Raw genomic sequence first — 15,826 nt, forward strand, 5'->3', positions numbered from 1 at the left:
CATACATACATACATACATACACTCTTTTTCTAGCGCTTTAGCTTCATCGATTTTGGGTGCTATTCACATAGGAACATTCTTTGAAAAAAAATAATTTCACGAATTTTATGTCAATTATGTCATCGTTGATATGGTGAGATATAAATATTTCACATATGTAAATAGTTCTTTTTAATTCTTGCAGATTCATGAAACATTAAAACGAGATACTTTATATGTTGTGCTAATACACTAAGTCATTTTAATAACATAACCGTAACAAAATCTATATTGGGTGAATTTTTCCCAGCAAATATATTTTGTTTTACTTCATATGGACCACTTATACATTATATCAATATTCATGCACTTTCACGAAGTACTGTGTGTGCATTTCTATCAGGTTGTTTTTGTTTTGTTTGGATTCGAACTGTGCATGGTGTTTAATGGTTTTAACAGTCTAGCAAATGTCGACGGGTTAATTGCTGTTTCCACGGCGCATGAAAAGGTTAAGACTGCATTATTACTTCATAATGCGGCGTCACTCCATCACAGGTTATTATTGTGTGGGTCACCGGCCAGCTTTGGTTTTCATTGCTATACATCCATCCATCCATCCATCCATCCATACATACATACATACATACATACATACATACATACATACATACAATGAAAAGCAAAATCAGGTCCTGGGAACACCACCACCACCGCCCAAATGAAGAAAAAAAAAACAAAAAAAAAAAAAAAAACAACTAGGCACCTTAAATTTATATTGCCTGAAAAAATATATCACCGACAATGGTAATGAACACAACCTCAATATCCTGTGATAAAAGTCATGAATTTTAAAGCATGCAATATTTAAGAAATTCAATGACACGGGGAGCGCAACCTCAATGTTAGAAATCCAAACAATGACTGATTCATGACGTGACGTTATGATGTATCTGCTCTGCAAAGAATCACACCAAATGGAGCATTCTCGGGCTTTTCCATCGTATGCTGTGAAAACTCTCATTGGCAGCTTCCAGGCCAATCCTCTCGATTGTGCATCATCGTCGCTAAGTAAGAGCCCCTGCTATAAGTTGTTAGGATCTTCGGTATCTGCAGTGAAGTTTATATTGGATGGAGTCCGCGGTCCTAGAATGTCTATATAGAAGTGATCGGTTTTCAAATAAAGATCGGATTTTATGAAGTTTGGCGTACGCCGAGAGCTACCATGAGTTGCCGTTCGCGAAACAATGATTGACGGAAACGTCGCAAATGCTTTTAAATGTTGTTCTATATTTTGTGGAGGGTTAGGGCGTTTTTTTTTGGGGGGGGGGGCGCGTTGTCATTTCAAACTCCTCGGTCAATCGTACGTCCATCCAGTCGCAGAAGTATTCGATGTGGTCCGAACAGATTACGGTGTCTGTTCTTTTTTTTTAAACAAAGAAGTTGCAGGCAAACAAAATGTATTGTTTTTCTGTACATTACTGCTCTGACATACATGTAAATCCGAGGCATATTTTTGTCTCACAAAAATAGCTGAGGTGGACCAAAATGCCAAGAATCCGTTCTTATCGCATCTAAACCCAATGATCGTCCGCCAAGAAGTGTATTAATTAAGGAAGTATTACTACGATTACCTACAAGTCTCTTTCAGAGATTCGAAAATAGAAACAATGATGTAACGGATGAGAATAATGCTAGACCAATTGTTATTCACATGACTGGTCAGCCTATTATAATGAAAATTGGTCAAGACATGAAGCAACGGATAAAATTCGCGTGAAAGTGGCCATTAAAAATCAGTAAAAGAATCAGTAAGGTATTTAACTGGTAGATGAGGTTCAGTTTAAAATGTATTCTTTACGGTGGTTTATGTTATATGTGACTGCATGCTCAGATAGTATAAGAAAATTAGAACGGAGTCATCGATGGGTCAGTTTGTGAACCTTGAGCGTTAGTTATTTTTTTAATTGGCAGTAGGAGAAGGTGTTGTTATTTTCCCCCGTCTATTGCTAGCCTAAATCCGAAACATCGTATTAAAAAATTTACGCGGAATGTAGCAAAGCAGCTGGTATGTGGCAGTCCAAGAAACATCTGCTTTAGTTCATTCAGAAACAAATTTACTCAACCAAAACGTAAAGCATCTACTACGCGAGTGTACATGATTTGTTTACAAAGTAGTTACTAATACACTATTGAGCAAACGTGTATTGCACCTGAGTGCAATATGAAGTACACATGAGTGCAATATCGTAAAATACTGCACGATTCTGACAAGGTAAAGTTAACGGAGAAAAACAATGAACATATAATAAGATCAAGTTCTTTGCGTTTTTGCTGAACGTCCTGTTTGACGTCGCGCTCATTATGACGTCGTAATCTCGATGACGCCGACACTCGCTAAACGGATATATCAAACGTATCCGTTTGATGCAATCATTCCTCGAGGCGGCGTAGTTATTACTACGTTTACCCAGATTGATGTATGCAAATTTTCTACGCGAATTATAATACAACTAATATACGAACTAAGCGCTTCTCAAGCTTGAAGAGGAGGAACACGCTAAAACAAGATAACAACAATATTGCATGACATCATGTGAATATTTTTTTTTTGCGTACTTAGCCAGTGCATAGGTGGTGTATCTGCGTTGCGTGGAATATAAACTTCTTCGATGAACATTTAAGTTATATTTAAAGTTATATATTTTTATATTTTTTCAATCATAGAAGTTCAAATCAATTTGGTACGAAAATGTTCAAACAATACTTTTATTATACATATTCATGTAATATTGTGTAAATTCAACACTTTATTTTGTGTTTATTGTTTGCATTATTTGTCTCTGTTTTATAATTGCCTTTGCCAAAAGTGCCAAAATTGAGACTCAAAAGCGCATAGGCTGGTAAAAAAAAAAAAAAAAACTAGCTTGGTACTGTTTGTTCTCAGTTTGCTGCACTTATCCGTTGCCCACACGACCCCTTGTGTTCGAACCAGTGCAGTTGAAAGAACCGTGTGTGTGTGTGTTGTGTGTGTGCGGTGTGCGTGCGCGTGTGTGTGTGTGTGTGTGTGTGTGTGTGTGTGATTTGGATTTTTAACGTTTCTTTAACAATTTTTCAGTCATATCGCTACGATGTCTGCAGTGTGACAGTGTATAGTGATGTCTAGCACTGGGAAATCATGCCGCAGACATGTAGCATGATGTAATATTGTCCTAATACCAGGCCGACCAGTCCTAGCACTAACCTCTTAATGCTAAATACCAAGCGAGGCAGCAGCTAGTACAATTGGTCTTTGGTATGACTCGGCCGGGCTTCGAACCCGCGACCTCCCGCATCCGAGGCGGACGCTCAAACCAATAGGTTACCGTAGCGGTCTGATAGAACTGTTATTCGCCAGATGTGTAATTTCGATAACTCCTTTATATTACATCTGGACAGAGCACGTCATTCGACTGATGCCGAATATTCCAGTAACTGATGTATACATTACCAAAGTGACACTTTAATTACATTCACAAGAGGTGAACTCTCTCTCTATCTCTATCTCTCACTCTTTATCTCTCTCTGTATGTCTATCTCTCTTTCTCTTTCTCTGTCTCTGTGTCTGTCTGTTTCTGTCTCCCCCCCCCCACCCCGCACACATTAATTGTCCCCAGTGATATATCATGGGCGATTTAAAACAGTATGCCAATACACGTATTATTCCGTGTTAGAAGAAAATATGGCAGACAGAGCGTGACATTTTACTTAAGTATATTGAATATTGTTATAACTCGCTTACATACGTTGTACATGCAATACTTCCTTGCGATCCCGCAATCGGTTCTAAACTGTTGCCTTCTAATGGAACGCAGCGTGGCATAGTTTTAGTTGTCGATATGCCATTGTTTTACCGTTATTGCTTTTTATATGCTTTCGATAGAAATTGCTATATGCAAAAGGTAAATGTAAAAATGTCCAATATTAAATGCAAAGCGTCGTTTTTAGTCTGTCGACACTTACAAGAAAGACAGTCTCGTTGTAAACAGCGTTAAGACCAAATATTGAACAAAACATATAAAGGAAAGGCCGAACGTGTTTCCCAGTACTTAACAAATAAATAAAAAATAAACGCAACCGTATATTCAACAATACAAATAAGATTGTAATAATACAAATTAGATGATTTTTTTAAAGATAGATGTAAACTGTAAATTAGCAACATGGGTGTTGACGTCTTGGAAACTTTTCTCTCTTGCGTAAGATAAGACACACAAAAAAACAACAAAAAAGAGACCGCCGGTCGAATGGGTGCCTGTCGCATGATCCCATTGCTAGACATCACTATATGGTATTTAAATTGAAGCGTAGCAACGATGTCTAGCTTAAATACTCTGTCATGATTATTGCTATGGTTGTAAATTAGTTTTCTTAGAAAATAGGACACGGCTTTAAACCATCGGTTTTTCCGAAATGACCAAGGTACCAAGGTGACAAATTATCCTTAAAAAATAATAAGCCTATTGATTCAAGACAATTCACAGGCTGGGTGTATGTATTCCGAATAGTATACAGGATACGTTTTCTTTTCTAAATGTGCATGACACAAGTTATCATCTTGTTAAATATTATTTGTATGAATCACAAATGCAAAGGAATATTTTAGACTGAATGGTCCAAGACCAAGATTGATTAGTTTAAGACCACTAGACTGATTGGGCTAAGACCACTAGATTGATTGGGCTAAGACCACCAGATAGATTGGGCCAAGAACACTAGATTAATTGGGCCAAGAACACTAGATTAATTGGGCACAGATCACTAGACAGATTGGGCCAAGACCACTAGATTGGGCACAGACCACTAGATTGATTGGTTTAAGACCACTAGATAGATTGGGCCAAGACCAAAAGATAGATGGGCCAAGACCACTAGATTAATTGGGCCCAGACCACTAGATAGATTGGACCAATACCACTAGATTGATTGGGCCAAGACCAAAAGATAGATGGGCCAAGACCACTAGATTAATTGGGCCCAGACCACTAGATAGATTGGACCAATTCCACTAGACTGGTTGGGTGAATACCACTGGAACAGCTTTTGAATTTGAAAGATAAATTTAAGGGAAATTATGTTTGTTGTCCACACGAATGTAATGAATATTATGTACCGATATAAAAATTTAATTGTATTTTTATATTTGTACTGTAATCCAAAAGGAGATATTTAAAGTACTTATGTAATGGTGGTTACACTTTTTTTTTGGATTTGGGTTGGGTAAAAGTATGAATGGGGCACTGGAAACACAATTAGCAGTATTACTTACTAATCCGAACTTGAAGTGCAGCATCCTGCAGACAACTTGAGCTTCTTTATCTGTCCACAGGTCATCGCAGACTGTCCCCCAGACCGATCCATTCTGTGACACCTCCACCCTCCCTGTGGTCCGCCCGTCTCCGCCCGCAAGACGCACATGAAGCACTGAAATAAATTATATTGACAAAATATTATTTTTAATTATTCATAGAGAGACTTCCAAGGAAGCCTTCAAACTTTCACTTTTTAAGAAGTATCCTTTTCGGAAAGATTATTTTTTTGTATGTCAAACTCGTCAGGAAAGATGGGTGTCTTAATCTGGCACACAGTCTTTTACTCTGATTCGAGATGGATCGGGAAACGTATTATCTTAGAACCATGATAGAACCTCATCAGAGTACACCAAAGAAAATATTATTATAAGAGTACTGCCTGGTACTGACAACACTGCAAGACACAGCAGTACATTTACTTTGGGAAAGGCGCCCATGAACTAATACTGCCACAACATCACAAATAGTACAGATTTCCACAAATTACATTTTCCGTGTGAGTTTTTTAGTTTAAGCTTAAAATAGTTTAAGCTTTATATGTTTTTTTTTAAAAATGAAATCCCGATTTGTGATGATCCTATTGTGAACAATGCACAGTGCTTTGTTTATAGTCCAGCCTCTCAAAAACAAATGCTGGAGAACCTATGACAAGAACTTCACCGTGAGTTCATATTTGAAGGTAGTTTAGAATAAAATATGATTTAATATCATTTGGACACAATGTAATGTTTAGTACTGAGAAACAAATGTAGAGAATATATAGTAAGAATAATTGTGACCTGAGTCCTGCTGTCGACAGCCTTTATTTATCAAGTTTACGTTCACTGGAATTTAAAGGTAGATAACTCTTTACGTCGGCATTCAAAAGTTGAAAGAGTTGTCATTTCATTTGAAAAATAACGGATAACGCATAAGAGCGTAAGTAATTTTAATTGTTTTATATTAAATTTTTACAAGGCTACATTATCATATATTTTAAAGGAATAGTAAGATGAATTTGTCAAGGTCACTGAGCACACCGCTTGACATATTTATGTTTTTATACGGAAGGGATTGCTCAAATTATTCGTCTTTATACCATAGGGTAACAATAGGATTTTTTTGTTGACATTTTTCTTTCTATGTTGTTGGTATGGTGGTAATACTGTTATCTATGTTAACATCTCTTCTTTCTATACCGGCAGAAGTGTTTTCTTTTCTTTTCCAATGACATTTTTTGTTCCATATTTATCCTTTAGATACAAATTAGAAACAATTTCAAATTGTTCCGAGCACCTTTGAGAAAAGTGACAACATATTATTTGCTTGCTATGATATGTGTACTGTATAATTTATTAATTGGTTCGCCGCTAAAGTAAACAAATCGTCCATACCTAAGTAGTCTTCTGACCTTGAATCCATTCATTTCCAAATCAAAGAGTGGCTATAACAATATCAAAATTTAATATAACGAGTTTCTGAAACAATACATGTCCTTAATTATCACACTGTCTACGCTTAAAAATGAAACGGCAGTCATTTTCTCTGGAACGCCCTCTATAAGACGGTCATAACTATGAATACTGTATTTACATTGCCATCTTGCTAGTAAAACAGAGGTGTACGATCTTTATGGGTTACGTAGGAGAGTACTGGAACACTATGTTTTTGTTATACTATTTTCCTGATAGTAGCGCAGTTTCGTGCGGGTAGTGGTAACTCGTTCCATGTGTTCACCACGGATAACAGAGAGGAATTTTAAATAAGGAAGTACAAAATCAGAATTGAACAAGATTGTTAAGAGTCACATCCTGTGTGTAAGGTGGGAGTACATGTGTAATGTACTCTGCACATTGGTTGTTGACATGGTTGTTGGGGTTTATTTTGCAGTTGTGCAAAATTTCTAAAGGATATCTTGAGAAGAAAAAAGCAAAACAAGAGAATCCCAATTTAGTCACACGCTGTGCGGAATAAAAGAAACCATAATTGGCGTATGTACCATTTTGTTAAATTCAGTTTCTTCAAATACAGTTTAGTAATAAAAAGATTCCACTCGTAAAATTTGGAGAAACGGTATTAAATGAAATGAGATGCAAGGCTTGCTGAAACACGTCATATACTGATCAGAGTGTCTAAGTCGGAAACACATTAAAATGAAAATAAAACGATCTCAATCAACAAACTGAGCAAACGCGAAATACATACCATTTGAAAGTTTACGTAATTAAGATCAAAGCAGGAATGATAAGAATAACATTTACTGTACTGTATACAATTAGCCCGTCCCTTCCATAAATGCATGTATAATCTGTATTGACTGTTAACGTTTAATGACACGACAGCACAATAATAACTAAATGGTTTCTCTCAATGGTGGACATCAATTCAAAGTGTAAACTCAATCGCTAGGATTTAATGATAAATAGAAACACGACACTCTTCGTAGTTTGCGAACGTATGTCGCAGATTACAAGCAGCCACGAGAAAGTTATGTTCAACGAGACTACACATTTTTGCACATGTCCACTTCACAGTATGAACTAGTAATTGTGTTACGTTCCTATGTGGGGCCACGAGTGGCCGAGTGGTCTAAAGCGCTCACCGTTCCGGATCACTGCCATCTCACCTCTATCTGCGTGAGTTCGAGTCCAAGGCTCGGCTAGCGTGGGTACGTGGGAAAGCCTGCCAGTAGCTTCTCGTGGGTCGGTGGTTCTTCCCTGGGTTTTCCAGGGTTCTTCCTCCACCAGTTATACTGGCCGCCATGTATAGCCTATCTTGTGCTGAAAAAATGGCGTTAAACCCTAGAACAACAACAACAACGTTCCTATGTAAAGAGTGAAAAGTCTGTACCCCACATATGATATTCGATTACTATATTTCATTATGGGTTTTTTTACATGTCGGTGATGGACCAATTGTCTCACTTCATTTTTATGAACTAGTCATTATCTTCATTTGCAAAGCGTTCCAGACAAAATTAAATTATATATATAAGACAAGATTTATTAGACGAAGTTGCTTTCATTTATCATTTATACGTACAATTTTAAAATTGTACACATTTATTTTATAATACAAAAAGTTGTGACCATTTATAATGCAATTTTCATGCTGAAATTTATGTCAGTTAATGGGTGCTGTGCAAGTAGTTCATTGTTGTCGAAAGAAAATTGTTCATTGTTGTCGAAAGAAAATTAGGTCTCCAGTTAAAATTGAATGCTTTCAGGTGTGTTTTTTAAATATTGTTTTGGCAGCAGTTTTGCCAAATTCTATGGCTATTCTTATTTATTGACAAGTCGGTCAAGTAAACTGTTGTTCATCTTTGATGCGGTAAATGTACAGAGCACCTAAATCTTGGAAAACTCCATTACGTTACAATACTAAAGGGACTGTACGCTATTTCGATTGTTTAGGTTATCCTCCTTGATGCTATTAAAGCGAGAGTACGTTATATCGATTGCTTAGCTTATCCTCCTTGATGCTATTAAAGCGAGAGTACGCTATATCGATTGTTTAGGCTTTCTTCCTGTATGATATTACTAAATAACGTTAAGAACCCATTTATACCAAACATTTAAAATTTTCGTCCTCAAATAGACATTTAAAATATTCTGTCTTATTGTCGGGTTAGTAGCAAAGATTTTGTACACAGAACATTCATCTGGCCCCAGGAATTAAGTACATAAATAAAATATCGGTTTTTAAAAGTGAGTCTTGCCTTCTCTTTTGGGGAATCCTCATATCGTAAAATTTGAGGAAGTTCTCGACTATTTTATCAAGAGTAAAAAGGTGTCCTGTTTAAAATTTTAAAAGGAAACAATTTGTTTTGGCCTCCATTTCACCATCTCCACCGCTGATAAGAATAGTTGATATCTAAAGCATCCGCAAGATAATGACAGATCTCGGTTTGAGGATATGACATATCCTGTTGCCAGTGTTCGTTCCCACAAGACAGTGTTCACGTCCGGGTTGCTTTTAGGTACTCATTAATTGTTATATATATATATATATATATATATATATATATATATATATATATATATATATATATATATATATATATATATATATATATATATATCCATAATCTTGATAGAATTCATACAGATTATGATATCTAGAAATACAGACTAATTCACAAGCTCCAATATCCTTTTCTGAGAATTAAGGAAGCACACTTTCTTCGAAATTGTAATATACACTACACGTACTGGCTGTTTAAGTAAACTGATTATAGTCCAATCAGAAGCAATACATTTTTGATCCACGTAAAAACGAGATCTTATGCAGATAAAAGAATAAAACTCCATTCCACTGTGTGATGGTACGTAATCCAAAGTGTTGGTCTTTAAAAGCAACCCACCCATCCCACCCCAATGAAATGAAACGGGAAAAAATTCACCTCAAACAAGAACTTGAAAAATAGTTTATATGTATTAACCGATAGACTCGTGCCTAGAAGAATACGTATCTCCCTATTAGATAATCGTGTAGCGCAGTGTGTAGCATAGCGCATACTATACGGGGAATTAAACTAATGGGGACAAAACTACTTTCACTGAAATGGACGAACGATGCTAGTCCCTTCTTTCACAAGCACGGGAAGTGTGAAAAACTATTGCCAGCGAAGCTTTGGATGCCTAATTTGACCAACGGCAATTAGCCTACAACCACCCCCACCCCCAAAAAAAGAAAGCTCCCGCTTTAGCGAGCCTATACTTGTATTATTTGCGGACTGAATTTTTTTGGGAGCAGTGCATATTAGATAGTTTACATATGGGACGGAAAATATTACAAAGCGTCAATATACAAAATATATTTCAGCCAAATAATTTCCATGAACAATTAAAATTATGCGGGGAATAAAACAGACACAATAAAAAACGTGAAAACAAAATCGAAAAAAACAACAACAAACAGACAAAATAAGGCAAAACAAAAAAAGCAAACAAACACTCACTCCCAACAACAAAAAAACAACAACACATAAACAAATCACGAAACACTCCATCACTTCAAATGTTGGAAGATGTCGATCTTATAGGATCGACTTTTACATCCGTTTACTTTGAAATACTACATCACCACTTGACTTAGGTAAAAGGTTATTTCGGGCTTTATTCAAACAGCAATCATCAAGTTTTGTACTGAAATTTGAAATTCAATGCGTACATATATCATATGCGACAAGACTGAAAATAAATATTGTAAGCTAAAAGGTTTATTACATTTGTAAAGTGCTTAAAACAACCCTGCCAGTAACCATTAAACCCCAGGTTTCAATTCAATTTTCTCATCAAATTAATATATTTGATTTTCTTGCATTTGATTTTTAGTATCGCCCAGTCAAGCGCATTTCCACGCGATACTAGTTTTCGCTCTAGAATTATTATGTACTTGTGAAAGCGGGATAGATACCGTGTTACTTTATATATGTTGTTACGAAAACAACGTGCTGTCTGAATCAGACAGATGATAGAAACGACTGCTCCCATGTACACGGGAAATGAATTTAAACAAGTCTAAGTACACTAATTTTAGCAGTTATTAAAACAGAGTAATTTAATTTTACCAGAGTAGACAACACTAAATTCTGCTTTTCTTAATTACCTTTGAAGTGCAGGTAGTGCAAAAGACATAGCGAATGAAGCAGTTTTTAGAAAGGTCTCCAAGCTGTATACTCTTTAGCCCAAATCAATGATACACCGAATTAAAGGAAAATAACTTGCTTTTATTTACCATGATAGGGCTGTATCGATCGATCGATCGAGAGAGAGAGAGAGAGAGCAAGCATATATGTATACTAATTCATAAATGCGAGTAAATCGTCCAGCTGCATTTTCAGTGCTATGCTTTCGCTTAAACATATTTTCTCTTATAACAAATATGGCTTAATCAATTAACGAATTGTATCCACATTATTTTAATATATGTATTTCATAATGTCAAATGATCGTAACATAAAGTTTAGCATATTCTTTGAAAGACATAACGCTCTAACCATGCCGGTTGATGAAACAAGGTTTAATATCGTTGCTTTTTGGTCTACACATCTTTAAACAAAAGGCAAGAACTGTAGCATTATATATTACTGATATATTATTATTGTATTAATGAACTTATGTTTCTCTAAATATTTTGATTTGTTTTCCTATCGCCGATATTAATAGGATCTTCGTTCTCTCCCGGTCTTTTTTTTTTTTTTTGTTTTTGAGTAATGACGAACCGATTTAACACTCAAAACATTGTAGTATCCCTTATGTAAAAATGTATATTTTTATTAAATATCCATCTTAATAAACATACATGCACAGACATTCTGTAAAACACGTTAATACAGAACCAAACTGAGAGATACAGACTTATATGAAATTATTGTACATCCAACCAATATCAGTGAGATGCCATTGTAGTCTCAGAGTAATATAAAGGGCGTTATTTCAGTTGGTCTCGAGCACCTAGATAAAAGCCAACATTGCACGGTCCTGCGATAATTAAATTGCAGTGTGTCGTTGTGATTTGAATATGTCCATCTGCACATCTGTCCGTCTCAAGAAGTTTGTTAGGGCTATTGTTGAATTTCTACGATGTGTACAAAATAAGCAGCATCATTGCGCCATTGGAGTTTCGGTCAGTTTAGGAAATGTAATTCATTGATATCCTGCGCGTCATACTGATAGAGGTAGTTACATTTCGATAGTCCGAAGATTCATTCGAGGGTTCTGATGTACGAAAGAAAAGCTTACTGTTTCGAAGGCTAATTGATCTGAATGGTGATCAGTCCGAAAAAGTGGTTAAATTGCTCTAAGGTTCACTGAATAAAAGGTGCGCGTTAATCCAAGGGATTATTGGTCCGAAAGAAGGGTTCAATTTTCCGAAGGTTCAGTGGTCCGAAGGTGCATTAATCCGAAGCTACATTGAGCCAAAAGAAGTGTTCAATAGTCGGAAGGTTCAGTGGTCCGAAGGAACGTCAGTCAGGAAAAATAATATATTCGAAATATTAAATGTTCGAACCAATGAACACATTTTCAAATGCATTCAGCCCAAAAAACCTTTGGACTTGTAAACACTTGTTTTCAGTATTTTCGGACTAATGACCATTCGGACCAACGGACCTTTTGTTGCCAAAAACCTTCGAACTAACAAACCTTTGAACTATCTTTTGAACCTTTTCCTTCGAAGTTACGAACCCTCGGAGCAATGTCCCTTCGGACTATTGACCCCTTCTTCGAACCTGCGTACCGTATGAACAATTGAAACTTTGGGCTAAAATGCTCGGAAAATAGAGTTCTTGTACATAGTTCGGACTTGTAAACACTAGACAAATTAATCTTCTGAACATCGAGCAGTTACCGATAGACGCATGGCTACTCTTGAAAATATATTAAAGCTGCTCGTAATCTTGAGCACGTGATACAGTTCCCCAGAGTATGTTTTGGTAGAAGCAGAAACGATGTCCAGTAATATCTTCTTCGGATAAAACGGAATGTTTGAGCTATTAGCATTTGTCCATCCCTTCTAATGGAAGCTGATTCTTCGACAATCTTATCGCCATGGACACGCTATGCCCGAAGATGGTGGTTACCATGGTCAAACAAGACCTAACTGAAGTGGGACACATGGGGCTTACTTTGCGATGAAAGACTCTGCTACGTGTAACGATGATTGTTATTAATTACTGTTGATATGAGTATCGTTAATATAATGGAAATAATCTTCTGGAACCACATTCAAATGGGTATGCACAAAGACTGATGTGTCGTCGAAAGATATACAACCAGCGTTCCCCCTAAGCGAATGGTAGATGTGCGCGTTATGCGCGATGCATTGTGCAAGCATTACGGTGATTTTAGCATTTATGTAGGATTGAATATTTGGTAATTTTGATCTGCTGCGTGGAGAACAATTCAACTGCGCGGGGATGTCTGAGCAGCTGGGCGGCTGCGCGCGCGCGCGCAGCTTAGAGGGAACGTTGTATACAACACCCGTATCCGTGTACGTGCAATATAAAAGATACAACGAATGACAATAGTAAGGTGTAAATTGTAAGTAAGCAACGGATGAAAAAATAATAGAACACGAACACAGACCAATGAACTCTCTGATGTGCAGATAAAGTTGAAGTTAATATTTTCACACGTAATTACACTTTTTTTATTAAAGAAAGAAGGTGGGGGTGTGGAAGGAGAAAAAGACAGATAATTCACTTATCCAGATTGAGAAAGTACAGGTTGATTGTAATACATGTATTGATTTTGCTTCATTTCAGACGTGAATTTACCGTTGTTCTATCGTATTTACATGTCTCAAAAGCGTGTTGTTTGGCAATGCTTTTGTACCAAAATATTTAACGAATAGTAGTTGTCACACGTACGAGACAAGCCATAATGTCACATTTGAAAGCCAGATCATCGAAAGTGTTTACCTAAATATATTTACAGTCGACCGTAGCCACGTTTACATAACGCGGTATACATGTAACCTGCAAAATACCTATTTGATATTAAACAGTGCTCTAAGCACAATGACGGACGAGCACACGTTACAAATAACAAGTCCGGAAGTTGAGGTATTACTTTACGAATTAAGTACTTTCTATATTTATGTGTTTTCTACATATAACAAATTAAATCCAGAACATTGTATATATGTATGTATGTATGTATGTATGTATGTATGTATGTATGTATGTATGTATGTATGTATGTATGCATTTAAGTAGGTATGTAAGTAACTATACCACATAAAGTAGGACCTATTTTGTTGCCACAAATGAATATAGAAACAATACGCACCCCAAATACCTAGTATGCAGTTAAGAGGTTCGCGTCGAGTACATACGAATTTGTCGGACACATGTGATATTCAGGGTAAAATGGGTGGTGGCGGAAGTAATCGTAAAGAGGAAAAACACGTGGGTGAAGGGTGGGATTGGTTGGTAACTATTCCTTACAGTCTCTGCGCAATTATCAAAATCAGTCGGTGAAAAAATAGCATGTTGATTACCATTATACAATCTCAGGGAGCCGCGGTAGTTTAGTTTGTGGAGCGTCGCGGGTTAGATATCCACACAGGACAGCCTGGGTTAGCTGCCTGGGTGTGACTCATTTCCTCTGCAAGATTCTAACCAAATGAATTGTTGAAAGTGCTGTCAAAAAACACAACAAACACCACCATCGACAACAATAACAACAACATATTACACAAGTTGATGAAACGAAAAAAATTAACCGAAGGTATTATGCAATTAAAAAGTCTCTTCTCTGCCTCAATGATTCCGCTTTTATTTAATATGCAACTGAAGTAAACAAGTAATAACATGAGCACACGAAGTACCTTTCTTTTACATTAGGAAATTCCAAATGTTAAAACACGCGTCAACTACCTTAGACATGATACCTGCACGGATCTACTTAGGTCAGCATATATATATATATATATATATATATATATATATATATATATATATATATATATATATATATATATATATATATATATATAAAATCTGTGTGTGTTTATACATACATACGTGTGTATGTATCCATGTATGTCATGTATGAAGGTGGGTATGAAGAGGTAGGATTGCATGTAAGTTTTGTATATTTGGATGGTTTTAACGGCACTGTCAACACATTACAGGCTATAACATGCCTAGGAAATGGGAGCTAACTGTCTTTACGAACGACACACAAAGGCAGTTGATCAGGGCTGGGCTGGGCGGGTATCAAAACCTCGACCCTGGGATTACTAGTCCGGGGTTCTCCCACAATTGAGCTTTTCCCAGGATTAAGTTAGCGCGTGCTCTTTTGTTGAAACTATGTTACGATATAAAATTTAAACTGTAAGGTGAATAAACATGAGCTCAGTAACAGAAATTGGCGCTCGTGTTAAACAAATGTTATAACAGAAATGTATGATGAAACCGATTATCATTTGCAGTACATTTTCCCTAACATAAATATTTATCGTATAGACGTTTTATATTCCTAAAATGGCATGTTTCATTTGAAACATAATGTAAAACTAATCAGTTAAACAAAATTTAAAACTAATCATTTTTAATATAAAAAAGCGAAAGTAATCATTTAAGACAAAATGTTCAACTAATCGTTTGAAACAATGTAAAAGTAATCGTTTAAAACATAATGTAAAAGTAATCGTTTTAAACACAATGTAGAACTAATCGCTTAAAACAAAATGTAGAACTAATCGTTTAAAACAAAATGTAGAACTAATCGCTTAAAACACAATGTAGAACTAATCGCTTAAAACAAAATGTAGAACTAATCGCTTAAAACACAATGTAGAACTAATCGCTTAAAACAAAATGTAGAACTAATCGCTTAAAACAAAATGTAGAACTAATCGTTTAAAACACAATGTAGAACTAATCGCTTAAAACACAATGTAGAACTAATCGCTTAAAACAAAATGTAGAACTAATCGTTTAAAACACAATGTAGAACTAATCGTGTAAAACACAATGTAGAACTAATCGCTTAAAACAAAATGTAGA

General features: G+C 36.0%; 1 protein-coding gene across 1 annotated transcript in view; it reads right to left on the minus strand.

Moving 5' to 3' along the window:
• Positions 1-15,826, minus strand: part of LOC149801711 (uncharacterized) — a 140,451-nt gene that overhangs the window by 113,132 nt on the left and 11,493 nt on the right. The window contains exon 2 of the mRNA XM_089955991.1: positions 5,286-5,440. Coding sequence (XP_089812117.1) covers positions 5,286-5,440 — 155 coding nt within the window. The remainder of the gene's footprint in view (positions 1-5,285; positions 5,441-15,826) is intronic.

Source organism: Sinohyriopsis cumingii, chromosome 4 (assembly GCF_028554795.1).
Source record: "Sinohyriopsis cumingii isolate HCF-2022 chromosome 4, ASM2855479v2, whole genome shotgun sequence".
NCBI classification, from domain to species: Eukaryota; Metazoa; Mollusca; class Bivalvia; order Unionida; family Unionidae; genus Sinohyriopsis; species Sinohyriopsis cumingii.